This window comes from Bos indicus x Bos taurus, unplaced genomic scaffold (genome assembly GCF_003369695.1).
Source record: "Bos indicus x Bos taurus breed Angus x Brahman F1 hybrid unplaced genomic scaffold, Bos_hybrid_MaternalHap_v2.0 tig00003202_arrow_arrow_obj, whole genome shotgun sequence".
Taxonomy (NCBI): Eukaryota; Metazoa; Chordata; class Mammalia; order Artiodactyla; family Bovidae; genus Bos; species Bos indicus x Bos taurus.
Window position 1 is genome coordinate 10,801 of NW_020867622.1, and position 25,228 is coordinate 36,028.

General features: G+C 39.5%; 1 protein-coding gene across 1 annotated transcript; it reads right to left on the reverse strand.

Annotated features, from left to right (window-relative positions):
• Nucleotides 1-1,071: 1,071 nt before the first annotated feature.
• LOC113888930 (multidrug resistance-associated protein 4-like) lies at nt 1,072-23,315 on the reverse strand. Its single transcript, XM_027535872.1, has 4 exons — nt 22,922-23,315; nt 22,411-22,516; nt 7,633-7,767; nt 1,072-1,206 (listed from the first exon to the last, which is right to left on the reverse strand). The coding sequence occupies exons 1-4, from the start codon at nt 23,053-23,055 to the stop codon at nt 1,072-1,074; spliced, it is 510 nt and encodes a 169-aa protein (XP_027391673.1). The 5' UTR covers nt 23,056-23,315.
• Nucleotides 23,316-25,228: the final 1,913 nt, after the last annotated feature.

Consider the following 25,228-nt stretch of genomic DNA (forward strand, 5'->3'; position numbering starts at 1 on the left):
CAACACTAGGACCATGCTGCTGATTCAAGAATAGAATCTATATAAATACATGCACAGAATTGTTTTTAGACTAAAGCTACATGGCTGAAGGGTGTCCATAGTCCATTTTGTCAAAGATGGTGCCAGATTATTTCCCTGGCACTCTGGCTGGTTACTGCTTTCCTTTCAGTCTCAAGTGTTCCACTCTGGACAGTATATTCTTCAGACACTCACACTGCTGGTGACAGCAGAGTTAAAGACCTGACAGGCAGGTCAGTATGACTGACTCCAAAACCAGGGCTTTCTGTTATCCCAGGCTACTTCTTAGAATTACAAAATTATAAAGTTGACAAGGAAGGTTTGTTCTCAGTCATCATTTCCTCATTCAGAAAACATTTACTGAGTGCCCCCTATGTAACAGATACTGTGCTGAAAGATGTAATTAAAAAGTGAATAGGGCACAGTTCCAAGTCTTTTTCTCACTTGGTTTAGTGAGAAAACAAACCATATGAATACTCATAGTCAGGGCAGGCTACATAGTTTACATAACCTGTGTAAAATGGAAAGAACAGGCCCCTTGTTTAAGAATCACCACACTGTGACAGTAGGACACTAGCCAAGTACGGTTCAGTTTAACAAACGAGAGGCGCTCAGGGTCCTACAGAAAGACGAGTTACCTAGGATGATGACTGGTCTTAAGGTGACTTCCTAGAAGACATGACGACTGGGCCGAACCTAGAAAATGAGATTTCTCCCCTTCATGGATCTTGTCCTCTATTTTTTAAATCAGAGGGTATTGAGAAGAATCACTAAGTCATCATTTTGACTTACACATCAGTCAACAAGAGTTTTCCCCACAGTACATCTTCATCACCTACCTTAGAGCTGTGACAGAGGATGTAGCGGGACATGGAGACATGCTGTTCAGACCTCACTTCAAAGACTCGTTGCCCAGCTGCTGGAGGTGCTGCCAGTGGGCAACCTTAAACCACCAGGCTGCAGGCAGTGCCCCTTCCAGGTGGAGGTGACCTGACCATTGGATGTGTCAGGACAACCCTGAAGGGCCATCTTCACTCCAGACGCTCCATGGAGTCAGCTCAGGTCGTCCAGCCAGTGATCCAGCTTGATCTTTCCTTCTACCCTATCCCGTTTCTTCCCTCCTGATTCCACAGTGTTGACCCCAAAGGCAACCCTGATAAACATCCCAGCACTAAACTCAATCTGAGTCTGCATTCCAGAGAACCAGCCTGCAACATGTATCAGAAAACATCCCAGTACTTAGGGAGGACTTTTATTTGAAAATTACTGGTTACACATGTACTTATAACATTTTAAAAATCCCCTAAATAAAATACAAAATGGTGGAAACAAGGACTTTTTGTGTGAATATCATTACTTTTGGTTTAAAATCCATAACCTAATGTTTCTGGCCAAAATGAAATTAAGTTATATATTAATAACAAAAGAAAACTATTGTGTTGAAACACATGAAAGTGCCATTTTCATATGTTATACAAAAGGCTGAACGTTAGCAATTCCGTATGTTCAATCTAATAGAAAAAATCCATTAGCATTTGAAATTTAGAGAACATTATACTTATAAGTAACTCATAGGTAAAAGATATAGTTAATGAATTAAATTAGGAATTAGAAAATACATAATACTTTGGCTATTGCTTGGTTTAAGTATCAAAACTTGTAGGCTGTAGCTAAAGTAGATCTCAGAAAAAATGTCAGTTTTACATACTTAGGTTAGAAAAATAATGATGGTATTAATCTGTTTGCAATTTAAGAATTTAGAGAAAAAATCTCAAAAAGGAAACGTTGAAAGAAAGAAAGAATGATATGATGAACTAGAAAGAAAAACAGAGCATCAATCCAGCAAAAGGTTGATTCTTTGAAAACAGGAAAAAGTTCGAAAAGATTACTCATAAAAAAGAGAAGGTTCAAAGAAAATGAAAAAGCCAAAAGAACACAGAGATGCTGCAGAGATTAAACATGTAGATATCATGAATAAATTTATGCCAATCAAGCTCAAAACTCACAGGAAACAGATCCACTTCTAGAAAAATGAAACTTACCAAAATGACTCTGCAGAAATAACACATTGAATAGGAAGAATATAATTACCAAAAGTTAACCAGAGAATGAAGGCTGCACAACACTGTGAGTGTGATTAATGCCACCGAATTGTGTGATTAAAAATGGTTATATGGTAAATTTTATGTTATATGTATTTTACCACAAATTTTTTAATGTAAAAAATAAAATTCTCTATCTAGAGGACAGTCTAGAACATGTCTGTCCTTCATTAGCAAATCCCCTGGAAGGGTTCCTAATTTGATAAAGAATATTTTCTCTTCCTTCTCTTTTAGAGGGCTTCCCCAATGGTTCAGTGGTAAAGAATCTGCCTGCAATGCAGGGGACGAATGTACAATATTGTCCTTCTGTATTTTAACCATATGTTTTTTGGAGGGTGACACCTCTCTCTCCTATAATGTTACTTAAACTACATTACTGTATGTTTTTCCTATTACTTTTCTCTGTAGTATTTTAACCAGAGGTCTTTGAGTGGAAAATGGATAGTAGTTCTTTTAAAGGAAGTGGTGATACAAAACGGCATCATCACACAATTTTCAAGAATCCCTAATATAATTAGAAAGTAATATGTAATTCTGGGAACATTAAAAAAAAAAAAAAAAAAAATCTGTGAGAACTTTGCCTCAAATCTTAGAAAATGAGTTTGGCTCCAGAATCTCTCAAGACACAAAACCAGCTCTTACTGGTGGCCTGCACCTCTGATTTGGATAAAAAAGAAAATAGTATTACATATAAATAAACATAACAAATCCTTTTCCAAGAGTTTGAACTCACTAAGTGAAGTTGGATAAAAAATTATAGATTAATATTTGTAATATGTAAATATCTGTTGCTGGTGTAAAAAAAGTATAATATTATTTATGCAGTGCAGAAACCTATTGGAAAAATGCCTTTGGAATAGACATGAACTCATGGTAGAATCACAGAGTCAACTCAGAAATTGTGAAGGCCGAGGGTTGTCCACTTGTTGTTCATAATATTCATAACCACATGGTCACTGTGAGTGATATCTGGTTATTTCCTTTCAGAGTGTATCTGAGGGGGAGAAAAGAAAAAAACCACATATTTATGAGTTTTAAACTCCTTCTCCTAAGGCAACACATTCTTAGGCCCACTGCTTCACATGAAGCAAATCACATCCCTACTAGAGGCACAATAGGAAAAACCAGGGGTGTACTTATTCAATGGAGGAAGTAGCCCCATTAAAACCTTCATTGGGGCTGGACTTAATGCCAAACAACCCATAGATACACTTGAGTTCTGATCATTCTGATTCACAGGTTGATGTGAATCATTACTGATCACAGTAAATTGATAAGTAAAATCTTTTTATTAACTCAAAGCCTGGAGAGAAATTGAAAACAAGGTGACAAAGAGGCTGGGAAATCTATTAATACTCTCTGCCCAGGTGTTTCTCATTTTCACACATAAAATGAGCACAACAAAGTTGGATGTTAGTATCAAGTTGTATTCCCTGTATTTTATAAACTCTGACTGACAAGCATTGAAAATAAGGAGTACGAAATGGAGAAAGCATAATACTATGTTCTTGCCTGGAGAATCCCATGGACAAAGGAGCCTGGTGGGCTACAGTCCATGGGATCACAAAGAGTTGGACACGACTGAGCGACTAACACACACACACGTAGTCATTAAAAAGAATGAGATAACCATATGTGTTGATATAATCTGAGATACAACACTGAGTGAAAAAAAGAGAAAGAATAGCTATCATTTGTGCTTAGAAACAGGAATTTTCTTCCTGATACACAGAACATCTCAACAGAACAGTCAACAGTGGTGCTGGGGCTCCAACATGTGGGGGAGCTGTGTGATGATAGGAGTGGAGAGTGATTTATCTTTAGTTCATCAATTTTAAAAAAAGTATTTTAAAAAAGTTTTTAAATTTTGTAGCATTAGATAAGCCATGTGTTTTAAATATATTATTATAAATACATTTTAATTGTTTAGAGTAGTGGTCCCCAACCTTTTTGGCACCAGGGACCCAGTTTCTGGAAGACACTTTTTCCACAGACAGGGTGAGAAAGAGGAGATTCAGGTGTAAAGTGAGCAATGGGGGCAGCAGCTGAAGTTTGCTCCTTTACACACCACTCACCTCCTGCTATGTGGCCCAGTCCCTAACAGCCCACGGACCATACCAGTCTAGCCTAGGAGTTGGGGACCCCTGATTTAGAGTCTCTAAAGCTACTTAAACTACGGGTGTATTTTTTATTACTGGAAGGCAAGTCTTCTGTCTACACTGTTTTAAAAAATGATACAACTTTTATACTGTAAAACACTTTATATTCTCAAAACCCTTAAACATCTGCTCTCTCATCTGATCCCTGTAATAAGTTTGAAGAAGCTGGCAGGGCTGTAATCCCTGCTCCACACACAGCTGAGGACCTGAGGCTTAGAGATCTTGGGGGACACAAGGCCACGTGGATGCTAAGTGCCTCTTCCATCTATTCAAATGGGTCCAGGCTCCCAGAGTTTGGATACGAGGATTTTATAACTTCTGGGCTCTATTAGGTGATTTCATGAATAGACAAAATGACACCTCTGTTGCACACTGGGAACAAAGAAATTTCAAAAAACCTCAACCTGACCTGCTTCATCACAGAACAGAGTAGATGACAGGCATTCATCTTTGAGCTGAACTGTGTCCCCTCCAATTTTACATGTTGAAGTCCCAAACACCACTGTACCTCAGAATGTGACTGTTTGGAGACAGTATCTTTAAAGAGGCAATAAACTTAAAATGAAGTCATACAGGTGAGTCCTAATCTAACAGGCTGGAGTTCTTATAAGAAGAGGAGATCAGGACACAGGCAAACAGAGGGAAGTCCATGTGAGACACAGACAGAAGACGGCATCTCCAAGCCAAGAAGAGAGACCCCAGAGGAAACCAACCCTACCAACACCTTGACCTCAGACTTCCAGCCACAGGGCTGTGAGGAAATAAGTTTCTGTTGTTTGAGTTGCCTGCTCTGTGGTCTTTGTATGGCAGCCCTAGCAGACTAATGCCCTCTTCAGCTTTATGAATCTAAAAGGTACTTTTTCTACTATTTCATGGATCTGGGTCAATCAGACAGTGATAAACTCGCCTGAACTATTTGTTCAAGAAAATGTGATATGGAAACACCATCTCCCAGATGTTGGGTTTTCTCTTCAGATGAATGAATTCTGTTCTATTAGAGTAAAAACCTTGTGACTTAGGCTAATCAACCCGTTGTTACAGCTCTGAACAAGGCATTGATATCTGATGCTTGCAAATTCAAAAAACTGATAATCTGACAGCTTATCCTCCTAAGAGGATGTAGAGTATGCAGAAGTAATGTCAAGATGGGATGAGAATCAAGAACTGCATTTCTTTCTGTAGAGGTGACATGAGCCAGTGGCAGGACTGAAATCTAAGAGTGAGTTTCTGTCACCCTGTGAACATGACTGACCACCTCCACCTCGGCTACCACGTGAAAGGAGAAGTGTTCTCAGAGTCAACACAAAACACAGTACCTAGGTCTGCACTCAGCCTCCCCAGCGATTGCCCCTCTGTGCTCCCTGGACCAGCTCTGTGACCTTGGGTGAGCCCTGGACCAATCTCTTCATCCATGACTTGTGATAAAAAAGGGCAGTCATGAGGATTATGTGAAATCATACATGCAAGAACTGTGTAAAATAAATTATTAAAAACTACACAAATGTAACTTACCATTAATATTGTTAGAGTAGGGACAGGATTACTCGACCAGGAATCACAAGATTTCTAATTCTATGACCTATGTCTGCTTCTGTATGTATCTTATGTGACACTTGATTTAAAACATACACTTAAAGAACAGATTTCTAATTCTGTGTCTGCTTCAAACTAGCTTAACACCAATTATATACATGGGACCACATTCCTTCTGAGGACTTAGTTTCCTCACCCATAAAATGAGGATGTTGAACCCTATTATCTTATCTGGGCATATCTAAAATTCTGAGATCAATTTCTCATTACTCAATGACTTGATCATACATAAGCATAATATAGTTTTTTAAATGAACACTTTGACACATAAGTGTCATTACACATCTCTTTGATATGTAATGCCTAAGTTCAAAAGAACAAAAGGGTTTTAACAGTCCTTACTGCTTTGTGACTTGGTTGTATGGGAAATCACAAATGATTATCAGGTCTCAGGAGGGAAACTGACTCGGAGACACTCTAGATGAAAGCACTCTGAATTTTAGGCACAAAAAATACAGAGTTCCATGGTCAGCTTCTCAACATTTGCATGCAATATAGTACCTACAAAAAACTATCTCCTTCCTACCCTATGAACAGTGGAAGGCACTGCTGTGCATTTCCTCATTTCTAAGGAGGATTGAGATGAAACAGTGACAGAGGGAATTTAGGCCACATTTTAGATACATTTTTCATGCAGAAATACTGTTAGATACTGGGGCATGTTTTCTTTAACAGATATCTTAAATATTACACAAATAGTTTTATTCTACTTACAAGTGAAAATCTTGGAAATGCAGAAAAATATGAAGAAGGTAAAATGCATCCATAATTTAATACCCAGAGATAAATTTTCAGTGGGGAAGCCTTACCACATCCAGCCTGAAGCCTCATCCCACCCCAAAACCATGCATCTCAAACAGCAAGAACACCACATCTTCCCTCCCTCCATCTTCCCATCAATGTCAACCCCACCTTGCTCCAGAATGAATTACAGGCGGCTTCATGACAATGGCTAAGTCCCTTAAACTAGACCTCAGTTGTCACATCTGTCCAAGATACTACCACATCATGTTTGTTAGAAAGACACCACATGACTGAATGTCACTCATTGAGGGCCTTCCTCACACCGTGTACAGTGCTTAGTGCTCTCCCCCACCTCATCTTCGAGCACCATCTAGAGTAGTGTTAAGGTATTATGAATTCCTGATTTATCCTGGTGGCAATATACCTTCTTCTGGAAGTTAGAGGGACCATGGGCAGGGAGGGGGTAATTGAATAAAATTCTAAATGACAAAGAATTAGGGATTAAGGGACAATAGCATGTAGGAGTTTTCTTTACAGGTTAGAACAGAAGCAACTTATACCTTTTCCTGGTAAATCTTCCTAGCCTCAAAATATTCCAGAATTTTTTTCCATAAACTCTCAAATTTCATGGATGTTTCTGGGACAGCACTTGCATCACAAATGTGCTGAGGACCAATCAGAATGAAACATAAAGGGTCTGAAAAATGAGAGTGTTAGTCTGTGCTCTAAGGGAATCTGAACCTAGGGTCCAAGTGTGTGGTGAGTCCTATCCGAAATCTGTCTCTTAGGCACAGGTGCACGTGCACAGAAGCGCACGCTCATCCTAAACCCCACCCCCACTACTGCTGCAGATTCTCAGCAGACCTGCTTTCAACTGCCACATGTTGTTAAGACCCAGTCATGAAGCTTAGTCTCTGGAGGTTTAGAATTGAAAAGGGCACAGAGATCCCGAGTGGATATTCTGAAGACTGAACCTGGAGACAAACTGTAATTATAACACCCTGCCGCGGGCTCACCTGTTTTGCCCTTTCAGTGAGGGCAGAGGCCTCTGCCTTGCCCAGTTTCTGCACCATCTTGTAAAACAGGCTATCTGTATTTTTCAGCAAATCATATGGCCGGTTATATTGTTTCAGTCTCCCTGAATCCAAAACCTGTTAATCAGCAGAAAGAAACCAATTAGCACCAGTGTTTCACAGTAACATATTATGTATGTGTGCGTGTGTGTGTGTGTGTGTGTGTGTGTGTGTGTGTGTGTTAATTCACTTCAGTTGTGTCAGACTCTTTGCAACTCTATAGACTGTAGCCCGTCAGGTTCCTCTGTCAGTGGGATTCTCCAAGCAAGAATACTGAGCAGATTGCCATTTCCACCTCCAAGGGATCTTTCCGACCCAGGGGTTAAACCCATGTTTCTTATGAGTCTCCTGCATAACAGGTGGGTTCTTTACCATGAGCACCAAATGTTTCACAGTAATATTAAACTTGGACAATATTTCAGAAACAGGCAGGAAAGGGAGAATAGGGAGAATCTATTTGGGGGGTAGGTCTGGCTGGTGTTTAAATGGTTTGATTCCCCTGTTTTACTAGGCAAACAAAGGCCTAACCTGATCTTTTATTATTATAAGGTTATAGGAAAGGAAGAAAATGGAAGTTTTACAGTATGATTACTGATACTCAGCAGTATGTAGCATCTTATATTCTGCCCAGGGCATTTGGGGTTTTTATCATTAGTTAGTGCTTTTAGCTCTCAGACTCTGAACTTTGAGGGATATTTATACAGATACACAGAGTTGGCAAATATCTTGATTCAAGAAAATCAAAGTCAATTATTCTAAAAAGCAGGTTGATGTCAGTCAAACCAGATGGCAGGGGCCTGACAGCAAATTGTCAAGTTGGGTTGACAGAATCTGAGCAGTATTTGGAAAAGAAGAAGATGCTTCTGGAATTTCTTTATGGTTCTTGATTACTGTCAGCTGCTAAGAGGGGCAAAATCCTTTATCTGAGAGGTTAAGATGTTTCTTGAAGTTGGCTGTGGTTGTATTTTATTATTCTGAGAGTATAAGACTGGAAAAAGGAGCCGCCACATAGCAGCTTTAGTAGAATTGCTCTGCAAAAAAAAAAAAAAAAAAAAAATCTCTAGAAATCCAATTTTCTCCTTGGATAAGATCAAAGAAGCAATTAAGTAATTGAGCTTGTAATTCTAGTGATCATGGACCACACAGCACATGCAGGCAGCCCAATCTGAACTGTCTAGGACCTGAGCCTGTTTTCACAAATTATCTTTCACTGCTCCTTTTTCTTTCTTTCTAAATGCCTTCCTTCCACCCCTTTTATTGCTCATTAATAGGTCTGCAGGTTTCCCAGGTACTCAGATGGTAAGAATCCACCAGAAATGCAGGAGACCCTGATTCAATTCCTGGGTGGGGAAGTTCCTGAGGAGAAGGGATAGGCTACCCACTCCAGTGTTCTTGGGCTTCCCTGGTGGCTCAGACAGTAAAGAATCCACCTGCAATGCAGGAGACCTGGGTTCGATCCCTGGGTTGGCAGGACCCGTGGAGGAGGGCATGGCAACCCACTCCAGTATTCTTGCCTGGAGAATCCTATGGACAGAGGAGCCTGGCTGGCTACAGGCCATGGGGTCACAGAGAGTGACCCCATGACCCAGACACGACTGAGTGACTAAGCACAATAGGCCTGCTAATTGGAAATTGAAAGAAGGAGGAAGGGGCTCAACTCTCCATTTCAACTAATTAGTGACTTTGGTTAATGATTATTTTGGGGCAGGGGAGGGAGTGTCTGAAACAATTTGCTCAAATGATATAATTATAAAAACTGTTCTGATGTTAATTAGTACTTCTTCAATTCAAGTACATAAGTAAATGTATCTTAAGAGAGTATGCTGAAACTCTAAACAAGACACAGGTTGTTTTTCCACATCTAGGTATTATAGTTAATTCCATTCTTTGTATTTAATTAGAAATATTTATTAAGTCTCATAAAGTCCATTTTCCTGTTAATCTTTTGTTCACTCCTGTGGATCATTGCTAAGGGCTGCTGCTGCTGCTGCTAAGTCGCTTCAGTTGTGTCCGACTCTGTGCGACCCCATAGACGGCAGCCCACCAGGCTCCTCTGTCCCTGGGATTCTCCAGGCAAGAACACTGGAGTGGGTTGCCATTTCCTTCTCCAATGCATAAAAGTGAAAAGGGAAAGTGAAGTTGCTCAGTCGTGCCCAACTCTTAGTGACCCATGGACTGGAGCCTACTAGGCTCCTCCGTCCATGGGATTTTCCAGGCAAGAGTATTGGAGTGGGGTGCCATTGCCTTCTCTGTTGCTAAGGGCAGCTCTCTCAAAAGAGCCCAAGAATAATAGAATCTGTCACATCCACATAATAATTTATATCTTCTGTAACTTGGCCAATTCAGATGCTCTGAATGTACAATTTTACTTAAGTATAACATTACAGAACATAACTACTCATTCTGATGTCAAGAAAGAAAAAGTACAATTTTAAAACACAGGTCTCCAAACGCCTATGGTCAATTAATGTATGAAAGAGTAGTCAAGAGTATACAATGGAGAAGACAGTCTCATTGGCAAATAGTACTGGGAAAGCAGGACACCTACATGGAAATAAATGAAATTAGAACACACTATTTTTTTTTTTTGGTATGTACCGCCATAAAAAATAATCCATATACAAAATAAACTCAAAATGGTTTAAAGACCTAATATAAGACTGGATATTATAAAAGTAGAGGAAAACACAGACAGAACACTCTTTGACAGGAATCACAACAATGTTTTCTCAGATCAGTCTCCCAAAGCAAAAGAAAAAAGCAAAAGTAAACAATTTGGACCTAATCAAACTTAAAAGCTTTTGAACAGCAAAGAATACCACCAACAAAATGAAAAGACAACCCCAAATGAATGGGATGAAACCAAATGTGACCGACAGGGGGTTAATATCTAAAATAGACAAACAACTCATATAACTCAATATCAAAAAACCAATCAAAAAATGGACACAAGACCTAAATTTCTCCAAAGAAGACATACAGAAAACCAACAAGCACATGAAAAGATGCTACGCATCACTATTTATCAGAGAAATGTTAATCAAAATCACAATTTGGTATCACTCACATGGGTCAGAATGGCCACCATTAAAGAGTCTACAAATAACAAATGCTGGAGAGGGTGTGGACAAAAGGATACACCTCCTACACTGTTGATGGGAATATAACTTGGTGCAGCCACGATGGGAAACAATATGGAAATTTCTGAAAAAAACTGAAAATAGAGCTACCATAGGATCTAACAATCTCAGTACTGGATATGTATCTATAAATGGCAAAAACCCTAATTCAAAAAGATACATATAACAACGTTCATAGCAGCAGTACTTAAAATAGCCAAAATATGGAAACAAGCTACGTGCCCATCAACACATGATTGGTTTAAGAAAATGTGATACCACACACACACACACTTACACACAATGGAATATTACTCAGACCATAAGAAATGAGGAAATATTGCCATCCGCACCAACATGGGTAAACCTAGAGAATCACACTAAGTGAAGTAAATCAGACAGAGAAAGACAAATATGATATTATTTGTATGTGCAACCTAAAAACTAATACAAACAAACCTACATATAAAACAGAAATAGACTCACAGAAATGTAAAACAAACTCAGTTACCAAAGATGAAAGGAGAGGGCATATAAATTAAGACTATGGGAGCAATAGATACAAACTACCATAAACAAAACAGATAAGCAAAATCAGTTCAGTTGCTCAGTCATGTCCGACTCTTTGCGACCCCATGAACCACAGCACGCCAGTCCTCCCTGTCCATCACCAACTCCCGGAGTTTACTCAAACTCATGTCAATTGAGTCGGTGATGCCATCCAACCGTCTCATCCTCTGCAGTGCCCTTCTTCTTCTGCCCTCAATCTTTCCCAGCATTAGGGTCTTTTCAAATGAGTCAGCTCTTCCCATTAGGTGGCCAAAGTATTGGAGTTTCAGCTTCAACATCCATCCTTCCAATGAACACCCAGGACTGATCTTTAAGATGGACTGGTTGGATCTCCTTGCTGTCCAAGGGACTCTCAAGAGTCTTCTCCAACACCACAGTTCAAAAGCATCAATTTTTTGTCACTCAGCTTTCCTTATACTCCAACTCTCACATCCATACATGACTACTGGAAAAACCATAGCTCTGACTAGACAGACCTTTGTTGGCAAAATAATGTCTCTGCTTTTTACTATGCTGTCTAGGTTGGTCATAACTTTCCTTCCAAGGAGTAAGCATCTTTTAATTTCATGGCTGCAATCACCATCTGCAGTGATTTTGGAGCCCAGAAAAATAAAGCCTTCCACTGTTTCCCCATCCATTTGCCATGAAGTGATGGGACCGGATGCCATGATCTCAGTTTTCTGGATGTTGAGCTTTAAGTCAACTTTTTCACTCTCCTCTTTCACTTTCATCAAGAGACTCTTTACTTCTTCTTCACTTTCTGCCATAAGGGTGGTGTCATCTGCATATCTGAGGTTATTGATATTTCTCACAGCAATCTTGATTCCAGCTTGTGCTTCTTCCAGCCCAGAGTTTCTCATGATGTACTCTGAATATAAGTTAAATAAGCATGTTGACAATATACAGCCTTGACGTACTCCTTTTTCTATTTGGAACCAGCCTGTTGTTCCATGTCCAATCTAACTGTTGCTTCCTGAGCTGCATATAAGTTTCTCAAGAGGCAGGTCAGGTGGTCTGGTATGCCCATCTCTTTCAGAATTTCCCACAGTCTATTGTGATCCACACAGTTAAAGGCTTTGGCATAGTCAATAAAGCAGAACTAGATGATTTTCTTGAATTCTTTTGCTTTTTCGATGATCCAGCGGATGTTGGCAATTTGATCTCTGGTTCCTCTACCTTTTGTAAAACCAACTTGAACATCTGGAAGTTTACAGTTCACGTATTGCTGAAGCCTGGCTTGGAGAATTTTAAGCATTACTAGCATGTGAGATGAGTGCAATTGTGCAGTAGTTTGAGCATTCTTTGGCATTGCCTTTCTTTGGGATTGGAATGAAAACTGACCTTTTCTAGTCCTGTGGCCACTGCTGAGTTTTCCAAATTTGCTGGCATATTGAATGCAGCACTGTCACAACATCATCTTTCAGGATTTGAAATAGCTCAACTGGAATTCCATCACCTCCACTAGCTTTGTTCATAGTGATGCTTCCTAAGGCCCACTTGACTTCACCTTCCAGGATGTCTGGCTCTAGGTGAGAGATCAGACCATCGTGATTATCTGGGTTGTGAAGATCTTTTTATGTACAGTTGTTCTGCCACCTCTTCTTAATATCTTCTGCTTCTGTTAGGTCCATCCCATTTCTGTCCTTTATTGAGCCCATCTTTGCATGAAATATTCCCATGGTATCTCTAATTTTCTTGAAGAGACCTCTAGTCTTTCCCATTCTATTGCTTTCCTCTATTTTTTTGCATTGATCACTAAGGAAGGCTTTCTTATCTCTCCTTGCTTTTCTTTGGAACTCTGCGTTCAAATAGGCATATCTTTCCTTTTCTCCTTTGCTTTTCACCTCCCTTCTTTTCAAAGATATTTGTAAGGCTTCCTCAGACAGCCATTTTGCTTTTCTGTATTTCTTTTTCTTGGGGATGGTCTTGATTCCTGTCTCCTATACAATGTCAGTTCTGTGGCCACTGCTGAGTATAACACAGGTAACTATATCCAATATCCTGTAATTATCTATAATCGAAAATATTCTGAAAAAATAAATACATATTTGGTGAATCATTTTGCTATACATCTGAAACTAACAAAATATTGTAAATCAACTATATTTCATGCTTACAAATAGGAGTAACACATAGCCAAAACACATTTGAGCAACACTTAAGTAAATTTTCATTAATTTCTGAATTGATTCTGCAAACACTTATTGCAAATTTAAGTGCAATGATGGCACTTTGCTAGATGCTGTGGAAGACAAAATCACACATAAGCCACAGACCCTGCCCCTGAGGGAGCCTGTACTGAGAGGAGAGAGAGAGAAGAAAATTTCAAGTGTCTATTGAGTGCAGGGAAAAAAGCACAAGAAGGGTTTAGTAACAGAAGATATGACTTCTGGTCGGAGGTTCTGAGGATGAGCTTCAAGGAGGAGAGAGGGCAATGGACTAGACCTTGAAGAAAGGACAGGCATGAACATTCAGAAACAGGGGTGGGTGGACAGTGGTCTTTCCAGACACATGGACTATCATGGGCCAAGTGGACTGCAGATGAGTCTGGCAGCTCCTTAAGGGCAGAGTTATGTAGTTTTCCTTGTTCGCTGTTGCATCTCAGGGCCCTGGCATTGTACAAGATGAGTAACAGGCACACAGTACATGCAGGTTGAAAGTTCAATACAAATGAAACTAAATTCAGGGCGTGACTGGGTGAGCGGCCAATGGTGTGATCTGTGAAGACTACAGGGTGAGATCAAGGGGAGGATGAGTCCAGCTGGCATGGGAACAGCTAAAGCAGGGGATACAGGGATGACAGGATGAGGGATGTGGACCTGAGGGACCACATGCCTCAGGTTGATGGCTGTGGACAAGACGGACAGTGAGAGGGGAAATGAGGGAGGGACAAACCAGGGCTCAGGATGGAGGCTTCAAACTCATTTATGTCAAATACTGGAAAAGATAGAGAAGAAAACAGAGAGAGAGGAGGAGGAATTGAGAGGAACAGGAGTGGCAGTGCAGCCACAGATATTCCAGGGAGCTGTCCTACACATAAAGATTAAATGGAGCCACTGCAAGATAATCTGATTAGTTTTCATTGGCAGGATGCCATCACTGATAATGGAGTGGCTGCAGGGAGAGGTGGGGCAGGAGAGGCTGGAAGAAAAGCCTAGTAAGAAAAGATGCCAGTGAGAGTTTTCACTATGGTGACAAACATTAAAGGGAGATCCCATTAGGGACAAACAGAGTGGGGAGGGGAAGATCTCAGTATTAGACCTCTGATTTTGGCTGCTAGGTGACACAGGGACAGTTGTTCAGCCTTGGAAGTTGGGTCCCTCATAAAATGGGTTCTTGTGATTTTCTCAGTGACTGGACACTCAAAATTTTTTCTTAGGTCCTGAAATAATAAATCATTCTTCTTACCCATGGAATGATGAATGCTGGGTCATGGTCACTTCCATAATTGCTCTCCCAAATCTGCTGCTTTTGCATGTAAGCACCCCCTTCATATGCACGTAAGCACCTCCTTCATAAGGTATTTCTTCTCCCTAATTGTGCTCTCTACTTCCATATTAGTTATTTTTCCTCTAAAAACTTGAATGCAAGCTCTTGGCATGTTTTTGAAGGAGATTTCTCTTCTGAAATGTTCTAACTGTATCCATGTAGATGCTTATGAAAGAAAAATTCCATGAAGGTAAAAAACAGAATTTAAGTAAAGCTCTAGTTAGGTTTGAGCTGGTTTTTTTTTGTTTGTTTGTTTGTTTTTCAGGTGGGTATATTACAACAGTTTCTGGGTTTGATTTCTCCAGCAAAAATACTTAGCAGAGATTTGAGCAGAGGAAAAGAGGTAAAGAATATGCATAAGATTGTTTACAAATAGAAGAGGTGGAATTTGAGATTCCTGGTCCTGGTTTTGGTCCTTCATCATTCATTTCCAAAGAATAATGGAAGACAGTGAAAATATTGAACACAGACAGGAACACTGTTACAGCAAGTGCAGATTTTCATCTGCCTCCTTTGCTCTTGCTTCTAGGGAGAACGCAGGTGATATGAAGACTGGAGTGTGCAGAAGGGAGGGTACAACTATGCTCTTGGCTGAAGAGAAAACAGGTCCCAAGCACCCAGTGAATCCTAAAAACTATAGGAAGAACCCATCTTTTAACACAGAGACAGAGGTGAGTATTAGGAGAAAGAGGATTTCTAGTTCGTCTGTATTTTCCCACTGTTTTGGAGGGAGTAAGAAAGATTAAATTAGCTGTCCTTATGACTCCATTATGTTTAATAAAATTAAAATTGAGAGAACATATTTATAAAATAGAATTCTGAAACATTAATGGTACTTAATGAACCAAAGTTGGGTAAATCCCTTTGAAGGGTCAACACAAAAACAAAGCTATTAACCAAGTCAGTTGTTTCCCAACAAGTCTTTTGCTTAATTTATTTAGAGTAAACAAAACTACTTCAAACAGCTGAGATAAGAAAAGGAGCGAAAAGCAAAGGAGAAAAGGAAAGATATAAACATCTGAATGCAGAGTTCCAAAGAATAGCAGGGAGTGATAAGAAAGCCTTCCTTGGTGATCAATACAAAGAAGAAAGAGAGGAAAACAATAGAATGGGAAAGACTAGAGATCTCTTCAAGAAAATTAGAGATACCAAGGGAACATTTCATGCAGAGATGGGCACAATAAAGGGCAAAAATGGTATGGACCTAAAAGAAGCAGAAGATATTAAGACCAGGTGGCAAGAATACACAGAAGAAGTATATCAAAAAAGATCTTAATGACCCAGATAACCATGATGGTGTGATCACTCACCTAGAACCAGACATCCTGGAATGAAAAGACAAGTGGACCTTAAGATGCATCACTATGAACAAAGGTAGTGGAGGTGATGGAATTCCAGCTGAGCTATTTCAAATCCTAAAAGATGATACTGTGAAAGTGCTGCACTCCATATGCCAGCAAATTTGGAAAACACAGCAGTGGCCACAGGACTGGAAAAGCTCAGTTTTCATTCCAATGGTAAAGAATGTTCAAACTACCACACAATGTACACATTTCACATGTTAGCAAAGTAACATTCAAAATCCTTCAAACTAGGCTTCAATAGGATGTGAACCAAGAACTTCCAGATTTGGAAGCTGGATTTAGAAAAAGAGGAACAGGAGATCAAACTGCCAACATCTGCAAGAGAATTTCAGAAAAATATCACCTTCTGCTTCATTGACTATCCTAAAGCCTTTGAATGTATGGATCACAACCGTGGAAAGTTTTTCAAGAGATGGGAATACCAGACCACCTTAGCTGCCTCCTGAGAAATGTGTATGCAGGAAAAGAAGCAATAGTTAGAACTGGATATGAAACAACAGACTAGTTCCAAGTTGGGAAAGGAGTACCACAAGCCTGTATATTGTCACCTTGCTTATTTAACTTCTAAACCAAGTACATCATGTGAAATGCCAGGCTGGATGAAGTACAAGCTGGAATCAAGATTGCTGGGAGAAATATTAAAAACTTTAGATATTCAGATAACACCAGCTTTATGGCAGAAAGCAAAGAGGAACCAAAGAGCCTTTTGATGAAGGCAAAAGAGGAGAGTGAAAAAGATGGTTTAAAACTTAACATTCAAAAACTAGGATCATGGCATCCAATCCCATCACTTCATGGCAAATAGACGGGGGAACAATGGAAACAGTGACAGATTTTATTTTCTTGGGCTCCAAAATCACCACAGAGAGTGATTACAGCCTTAAAATTAAAAGACGCTTACTCTTTGGAAGAAAAGCTGCAACAAACATAGACAACATCTTAAAAAGCAGAGACATTACTTTGCTGACAAAGATCTGTATAGTCAAAGGTATGGTTTTTCCAGTAGTCATGAATGGATGTGAGAATTGGACTACATAGAAGGCTGAGTGCTGAAGAACTGATGCTTTTGAACTGCAGTGTTAGAGAAGACTCCTGAGAGTCCCTTAGATTGCAAGGAGATCAAATCAGTCAATCCGAAAGGAAATCAACCCTGAATATTCATTGGAAGGACTGATGCTGAAGCTGAAGTTCCAATACTTTGGCCACTGATGTGAAGAACCAACTGATTAGAAATGACCCTGATGCTGGGAAAGACAGAGGGAAGGAGGAGCAGGGGACGACACAGGATGAGATGCTTGGATGACATCACTGACTCAATGGACATGAATTTGAACAAACTCTGGGAGATGGTGAAGGACAGGGAAGCCTAGTGTGTGGCAGTACATCAGGTTGCCAGGAGTCAGTCATGACTGAGCAACTGAGCAACAACAAAACAAAATCCTACCTTTCTGTTTTTGTGCAAATATATTCATCACTAAAACAAAATGAACTTGTTACAAGAAATGACAACCCACTCTAATATTCTTGCCTGGAGAATCCCCATGGTCAGACAAGCCTGGGAGGCTACAGTTCATAGGGTGGCACAAAAATCAGACACAACTTAGCAACTAAACAACAACAGCTTCAGCACCTATAACCACAGGACTTCATGGTGACAACCCTGTTGGTTATGCCTGTTATCAACATCTGTCACCTCCCCAGCCCCTCCCTCAGGCTGGCTGCCTGCCCTCTGGAGCGTCAGGTTTTGCAGCAGGTTGACTCATCTCATGTCCACATTAAAGCTTTCAGAACAGACAGTCACCTGCTTTACAAATCCAATATCCCTTGGAGATATTCAGGGTTCAGTTCCGGCATACCAGAATATAGTGAATATCACAATACAGTCAGTTACACAAAATTTCTGGCTTCCCAGGCTGTATAAAAGTTATATTTAGACTACACTGTAGCCTAGCAAGTGTGCAGCAGCATTATGCCTGAGAAAACAATGTACAGACCTTAATTTAAAAAATAATTTATTGCTAATGGGTGTACCTATGGGTGATTCTTGTTGATGTACGACAGAAAACAAAATTCTGAAAAGCAATTATCTTTCAATTAAAATTTAACTAAAATAATAATAATAATTTATTGCTGAAAAACACTATCATTGTAGACTTCAGCAAATAACACCGAAGATTGTTGATCAAGTACTCTTGAGAGTACTTGCCTGGAGAATCCCATGGACAGAGGAGCTTGGTAGGCTGCAGTCCATGTGGTCGCTAAGAGTCGGACCCGACTGAGCGACTTCACTTTCACTTTTCACTTTCATGCACTGGAGAAGGAAATGGCAACCCACTCCAGTGTTCTTGCCTGGAGAATCCCAGGGACGGGGGAGCCTGGTGGGCTGCTGTCTATGGGGTCATACCAAGTCGGACATGACTGAGGCGACTTAGCAGACACAGACACGGAGTGAGCAAATGCTGTTGGAAAATGGTACCTATAGACTTTCTCAACTTGCTGACAAACCTTTAATTTGTAAAAACAAAAAAAAATGTACTATCTGAGAACTTCAATAAAACAAGGTATGCCTGTACCTCTAAAGCAAGCAATAAAGAAACTGATTCAAAAATCAAAGGTTTGAAAAATAACTATTTGTTATTTGTGATGATTTGCTGAATTGAAAACCAACTGGTAATCAGAAGCTCTAGATCAAAATATAAGATCTACACCTGGGGTGATTGGAGCACAGAAGACAATTCCCAACTCTGAAGCTGGGGGATGCATGTCTCTTAGTCCTCTAAGGTCTAATCCTGCTGTTCCAACAAGAGGAGTCAGCCACCACAAACATTTCAGACCAAGATGTAAACAAGTGGCTGAGTTTACATCTCCTGGTGGGACCTCCCTGTGACATCACTGATGACCTCAATCAGGGACCTTTAAACTGAAGGTCTCCCAACATAGGAGTAGGAAGGGCAGCTCCACACTGAAGGACAAGGTCATCATGGAAAACAATAATTTTGTTTTGTCAAAAAACAATGACATCCAGTCATTGCAAAGGTGATAGGCTCCAAAGAGAACCCTCACATGTCTCTTCTCTCTCCATCTTCCCCATTCACCCAGATGCTTGGTCTCCACACCCAGACACCAGCATCGATTCCTCTCTCCCCCTTCAGGTCCCACATTCAATTCATCACTTGGCTCCTCTTCCTTACCTCCCCCAAATCCAACCATCTCACCATTTCTACTGCAGACACCTTAGTCTCAGCCACCAACAGTCAAGAGAGGGCACAATTGTGAGAGAGAGGGAAAACTGCATTTGGAGAATTGAAGACCATCAATGGTTTTAGCTGTAAAGAAAGGAGGGGGAGCAAAGTGGGACAGAACTAGAAAGGTGGAGAGGGTCCAGGCTGTAAATTGCTCTGTTAAAGCATGTTAAAGATTCGTACACTGATCAGTTGAGAAAAATTGAGGTTACAGAAATTTACCAGAAGATAGGCTTCCCTGGTGACTCAGATGGTAAAGAATCTGCCTGCAATGTGGGAGACCCTGGTTCAGTCTCTGGGTTGGGAGGATCCTATGGAGTAGGAAATGGCAACCCATTCAGTATTCTTGCCTAAAAAATCCCATGGACAGAGGAGCCGGGCAAGCTACGGTTCATGGGGTCGCAAAGAGTCAGACATGACTGAGAAAGTAACACACACGAGAAATTAAAGCATTAAATGAATTGAACATACTTTGATAACAACCACAAAGCTGATTGGTTCAGGGGATACAGATGTTCACATCTGTGAACCAGGTGCTGAGGGATAAGACTGAGGGATGACTAGCGGAGAGGCTTTCAAAACTCTGTCCTTCCTCACTGTTTCCCTAACCAATCACACATTTCAAGGTGACAATATTTCTAAGAACTAGATAATAAAAATAATCTGCTACTATTAATACTGGAATACCAAAAATAAAGCTGCAGGGTACATTTAGGAACAAAGAATTTATTTGAACAGACCCCTAACTGAGCTAGATCAAGCAAACTTTCTGCTGCTGCCTCTAAAGCCTGACAAAGGGCTTGAAACAGGTAAATTTTACAGCATTATTTACTTATTATGGAAGAAGGATGCTTTGGGGGACAGTCTTCAAAATATGCAGTGCTAAGAGATAAGAACAACAAAGCAACAAGAAAAAAGGAGAAATGAAAGGCTACTTTTCCAATTAGCATTCAAGAACACAAAATGAGGGTTTAAGACTACTAGGTGCTAAAAAAACATTTCTGGAATTTGAGCTACTCTACTGTAGTCTTGGAATTTAACCCAGTGCCTCATGAAAGTCTGCAGGTGGAGTTGGCTTCCTACTGAGTTGCTCTAGTCTAGACAACTGGCTACACTACTGGAGCCTAGAGTATTCCTGTGGTTGGGGATGCCCCACTCCTATCCTTGGACTCCTTGGAGCTCACTTCTCTGTATGTCCAGCTCGGTGAGTGAGGCTACAGGCAGTGCTTCAATCCTGACAGCCTGATATCTTATCTACTCAATGTCCCCATTGATGATCCATCTGACAATGCATGTGAAATCAGAGGCGGGGGTGTGGTGGTGATATTCCAGAAACCGTCTAAGAAATCAAGAGACAGTTCCGATATCATAAGACATAAGGAAGTTTGGATGTTACTGTTTATTACTGATTATTACCTATTTTGTGTGGACCATCAAAATACCTAAATATATCTTGCATTCTTTTGGACTGACTTCCCTTGTGGCTCAGACAGTAAAGAATCTGTCTGCAATGCAGAAGACCTGGGTTTAATACTTGAGTTGGGAAGATTCCCTGCAGAAAGGAATGGCTACCCACTCCAGTATTATTGCTTGGAGAATCCCATGGACAGAGGAGCCTGGCAGGCTACAGTCCATGGGGTCACAAAGAGTCGGACATGACTGAGTGACAACACATCCTTTTGGGATTATATGCAGCCAAAGGTTTTCCTCTGAGCCATGCTTTATATATCATTTTATAAAGCCACACACTAACATTTACTGAAACTCAGCGAGCAGCAGAGGGAAACAACAAAAAAAGAAGATGAAAAGAGATAAGGAATTGAGGGAGGAAGGAAAAGATGATAAGGAAAGAAATATTAAATTACTGAGAGGAAAGAGCCAATCAAATCTGGAGGGAAGATACTAGACAGATGTCCAGAGACCAAAGCTTGGAGCCTACTGCATGTGCAGTGCCTAGACCTACTGTGTAAGAGACTTATTAGTTGTTTATCTAGTCTCTCGCCTTGATTTGCCTTCCTTTCTAAACTCTCACCTGTGATGCACAGGTTCAGTCTCTGCAAGTCAGATTTCATAGGCTCTCTGGCAAGCTGGCCTTTTTTAGGTTGTGCCAGTAAGCGGGCACTAGAGGGAGACTGAAAGTGGGACAGAGCTAATGTTCTGTCTGACTTGGCTGTTCCTGCAGCGTCACCTCAGCAGGGGGACCTGACTCCAGCTCCAAGCTTCCATTAGCACATGGAGAAATAGCCCCATCGTGCTTCCTCAGCACGTAAGACCAGCAACTGGGAAGTGACCTCTCCTTGGAGGCTTGAGCACCAACTGTAGGGGTTCTCTTCTGAGTTCTTAGGTCTGAATATCTGTCCTAGGACATGGTAGCTGCTTCCTAAAATCATTACCCCAGTGTTTCCTTTCATTTTTCTAACCTCCTATTCTTATGTAGCAAATTTCCTATATTAAATCCTTTCAGTTGAAATACTGTTTTTCTCATGAAGCCCTTTCTTCTCATGGACTCCCTTCTGACAAAAAGAGCTGAAAAATTCTGCAACCTTAGCCAACAACCTCCTGGCAACCTAAATGAGAGGTTAATTTTTTGATTAAGGGAATCAAAAAACACTGAAACAACTGTGACACAGTGAAAATGACTGTGTTCTAGCCTCTTGAAATATGAAGCTATAACTTGGGTTTGGAATATTTTCATGACTGGATGTCTTAAAAAATAACAATTCAAATATATTAATATTATATGAAAATATAAGGTTATTGGATATATTATTTAATAGCACATTTTGAAAGTAAAGTTAATTACTCGAGTTATTTTCTGGTATGAAAAGAGAAACCAAGAGAAGATTAAATTACTGGAGGTTTCTATCAAGTTTTACATGGAAGGATCAGTGCAAAATTGAATATAAGTGAAAACAACTGAAATGGTGTGGGTCTTACCAGTATCCGTTCACAGTCAATAACGGTGCTCAACCTGTGTGTGATGGTTAGCACAGTGCAGTCAGCAAATTTCTCATGGATTTTTTTTTGTATTAACTCACCAGTTCTGGAATCAGAGAAGTTGATATACTTCAGTGAAGACAGGAAAGGCAGACAAGAGTTAAAAATTAAAAATCAATGCTTTAACATATAATCTTGTTCCTAAAAAACTAACTATAAAAAGTCTATTTAGAAATTTACTATTTTTCATAAAGTGATGGAAAATAGTCTTCCCTTGAAATTGCTTGAAACTATCAGAAGCTGAAATCCAGCTTCCTTAGGATGCCTCATAACAATATTAACAGCATATAACTGTCTTGCTTTCTTCCTTTGTTTTCCTTTGTGATTAACATTATTAAAAGATATCTGTGGGTCAAAGAGAGCATAGAAACACTTTTCAGCATCACTAAATGTTTTCCATTTACTACATTTACAATTTGGATTCCAGGTTTCATGGACCTCAGCTACATACCTTGGATCCACATTGGATGTGGCTTTGTCAAGAATCAATATCTGATTTTTCCTGAGAATAGCCCTAGCAAGGCACACTAGTTGTCTCTGTCCAACACTCAGATTCAATCCTGATTCTGCTAATTTGGTATTCATTTCACTAGGCAGAGCTTTGATGGCTTCTTTAAGTTGTACCTGTGGATACAGAAAGAACAAAATTTCGAAAACAAATGACTGCTGAAGTAGAAAAGCCTCTTAGAATGTTAGAGCTTTGAAGTCCTCATGACTTCTTATGTATCTTACATATACAGCCCTGTGATGGGAAAAGCTGTTTCCAGTTAGTGTTCACTGAGAAAGATGGTTGGTAGAGTCAAGTCAGGACAGAAAGATCTCAATGTCCCCCCATCCCTGCCACATGCCATCCACCAACAACCCCCAACTAGGAATTAGTTCAGAAAGTCTCAAAAATTGAAGCTATTTCTCCCAATGTGGTTTAAACAGAAAATCTAAAGGATCTTTATGGTTTAATCAACTTTACCAAAGTACATTTTGCATAAGAGGTGGTACATTAAAAGGAATTAAAAAGAAAAATTAGAGAAAGTATGGTTCTCTAAAGATATAATCTTATTAACAATTTACAACTTTTTAACATTCAAAATAATACAAATTTAAACAATGGAAAACTCCATCTTATACATTAGTAATCCTGGGACATTTCCCAAGCTTAGTCTATAAATAGTGGACCAGTCAAGTGCATTTTCTTCAATATCATAAATGTCTTCCAGTGAATGAAAACTCACAAAAACAAGATAAAATATTACATTTTATCTCCCCCACAATATGGATATATGTGATGTTAATACTAATCTATCTTCATAAAATAATACTCATAAGATTAAAAAAACAAATCTTTAACTACCAAATATAATCTGAAAGAACACTTGGTGGTAGGGGTCAGTTCAATGAATATTCATTTTGGAGAAATATTATGGAGCAAGAAGCAAATTCAGGCTGTATTTAAAGTGAAAGAACAAAGAAGAAATAACACTTCTAATTAAGAAACCAACAGATCGATGGCCAATAAGTTATGTGACACAGTACAACATCAGATAACAAAACACCAAGGGTGAATGAGTAGCATTTTTGTGATATCCTAAATGCTGGAGCACTTCCACGAATGTGATCCTGAACTGTGCTCCTGATGGAATCCAATCCCTAGAAAGCAGAATTCTGAGTCAGGATTAAATATGGTATTGGTATTTAGTGACAGCATACAAGGTGTACAAACTCTAAAGGGTAAAATTTGAATTGTGGTGCAAGTGGTTGGTCTTTGTTAAGACTGACATTCTAACTTCAAAGAAATAATCTCACACTTACTCCTGAGTTGGATGACATCACAAAACTAATCTGGTTTTTTTTCTTTTCCTTCAGGTTGTCCATATCTGCTTCATGACAAATAAGAGTTGTAAGGGGTAGTGTTTTTCATAAAATACTGTTTTTCTGAGACACTGCATTTATTTATGAATCAGGAATAGTTATGAGATAATATGAATATCAAAGCTCTCTGTAGTGTAATCATAAAATCAAGGTATAAAGTATTTAGAATGGAAGAAAAGGGCAACAGATGCAGTAGACAATAATAACTAGAAGTTACAACTGGAGAATCTGAACACATTAGACGATAGTGTAATATTACTGTTTTATTTCTTATTTGAGATAATTGTGTTAGATTATGCAAGAGAATGTCCTTGAAAAGGATAGAGATTGTGTCTCTTGATGACTGTGATAGACCCAGAATCTGCAACGATGCTTAAGAAGCTCTCAGAGATATTTGTTAGCAGTGTGAAGGCAGAAGTGAATCTCATCATATGACATATCTGTTCCTATAAATTAGAAAGTAAATCCATATAGACAGTTTACATATAACACTACTATTACGTGTAAAAGGATTATATTCTAATAACAATTTTTTTTACTGGCTTTAGAATATCACATCACACTATAAACTGTGGAAAGCATATAAAAAGTTATAATTAAGGAAAGTGGAGCAAATAATACTATTCAAAACTGTACATCTCAATATGAAATGCTTCAGATCATTTTTGAGGTTGGAAAATAATGGAATAGAGCAAAGTTGAAAAACAATAAACTGAACTTATAAGGTACCCTATTTCTGTTATCATAAACATTTTTAAAGTAACCTGCTGTGTAGTGTATCTAATAGGTGCCAACACTTCTCACAGGAGGTTAACACAGGTGTCAGATGGTTCCCACATTTCATGGAACCTTCTTACTTCTCAAAAAGAAAGACTGTTGTGGGCTGGAAGAA

Excerpts from the sequence above, each read along its gene's own strand:
- LOC113888930 (XM_027535872.1), bottom strand. The coding sequence starts at position 23,055 with ATGAATACCAAATTAGCAGAATCAGGATTGAATCTGAGTGTTGGACAG. Across the intron at positions 7,768-22,410 it reads TTGACTGTGAACGGATACTG|GTTTTGGATTCAGGGAGACT; the intron begins GTAAGACCCACA and ends GCTGATTAACAG. Across the intron at positions 1,207-7,632 it reads TCACTGAAAGGGCAAAACAG|ACTCAGATTGAGTTTAGTGC; the intron begins GTGAGCCCGCGG and ends TCTGGAATGCAG.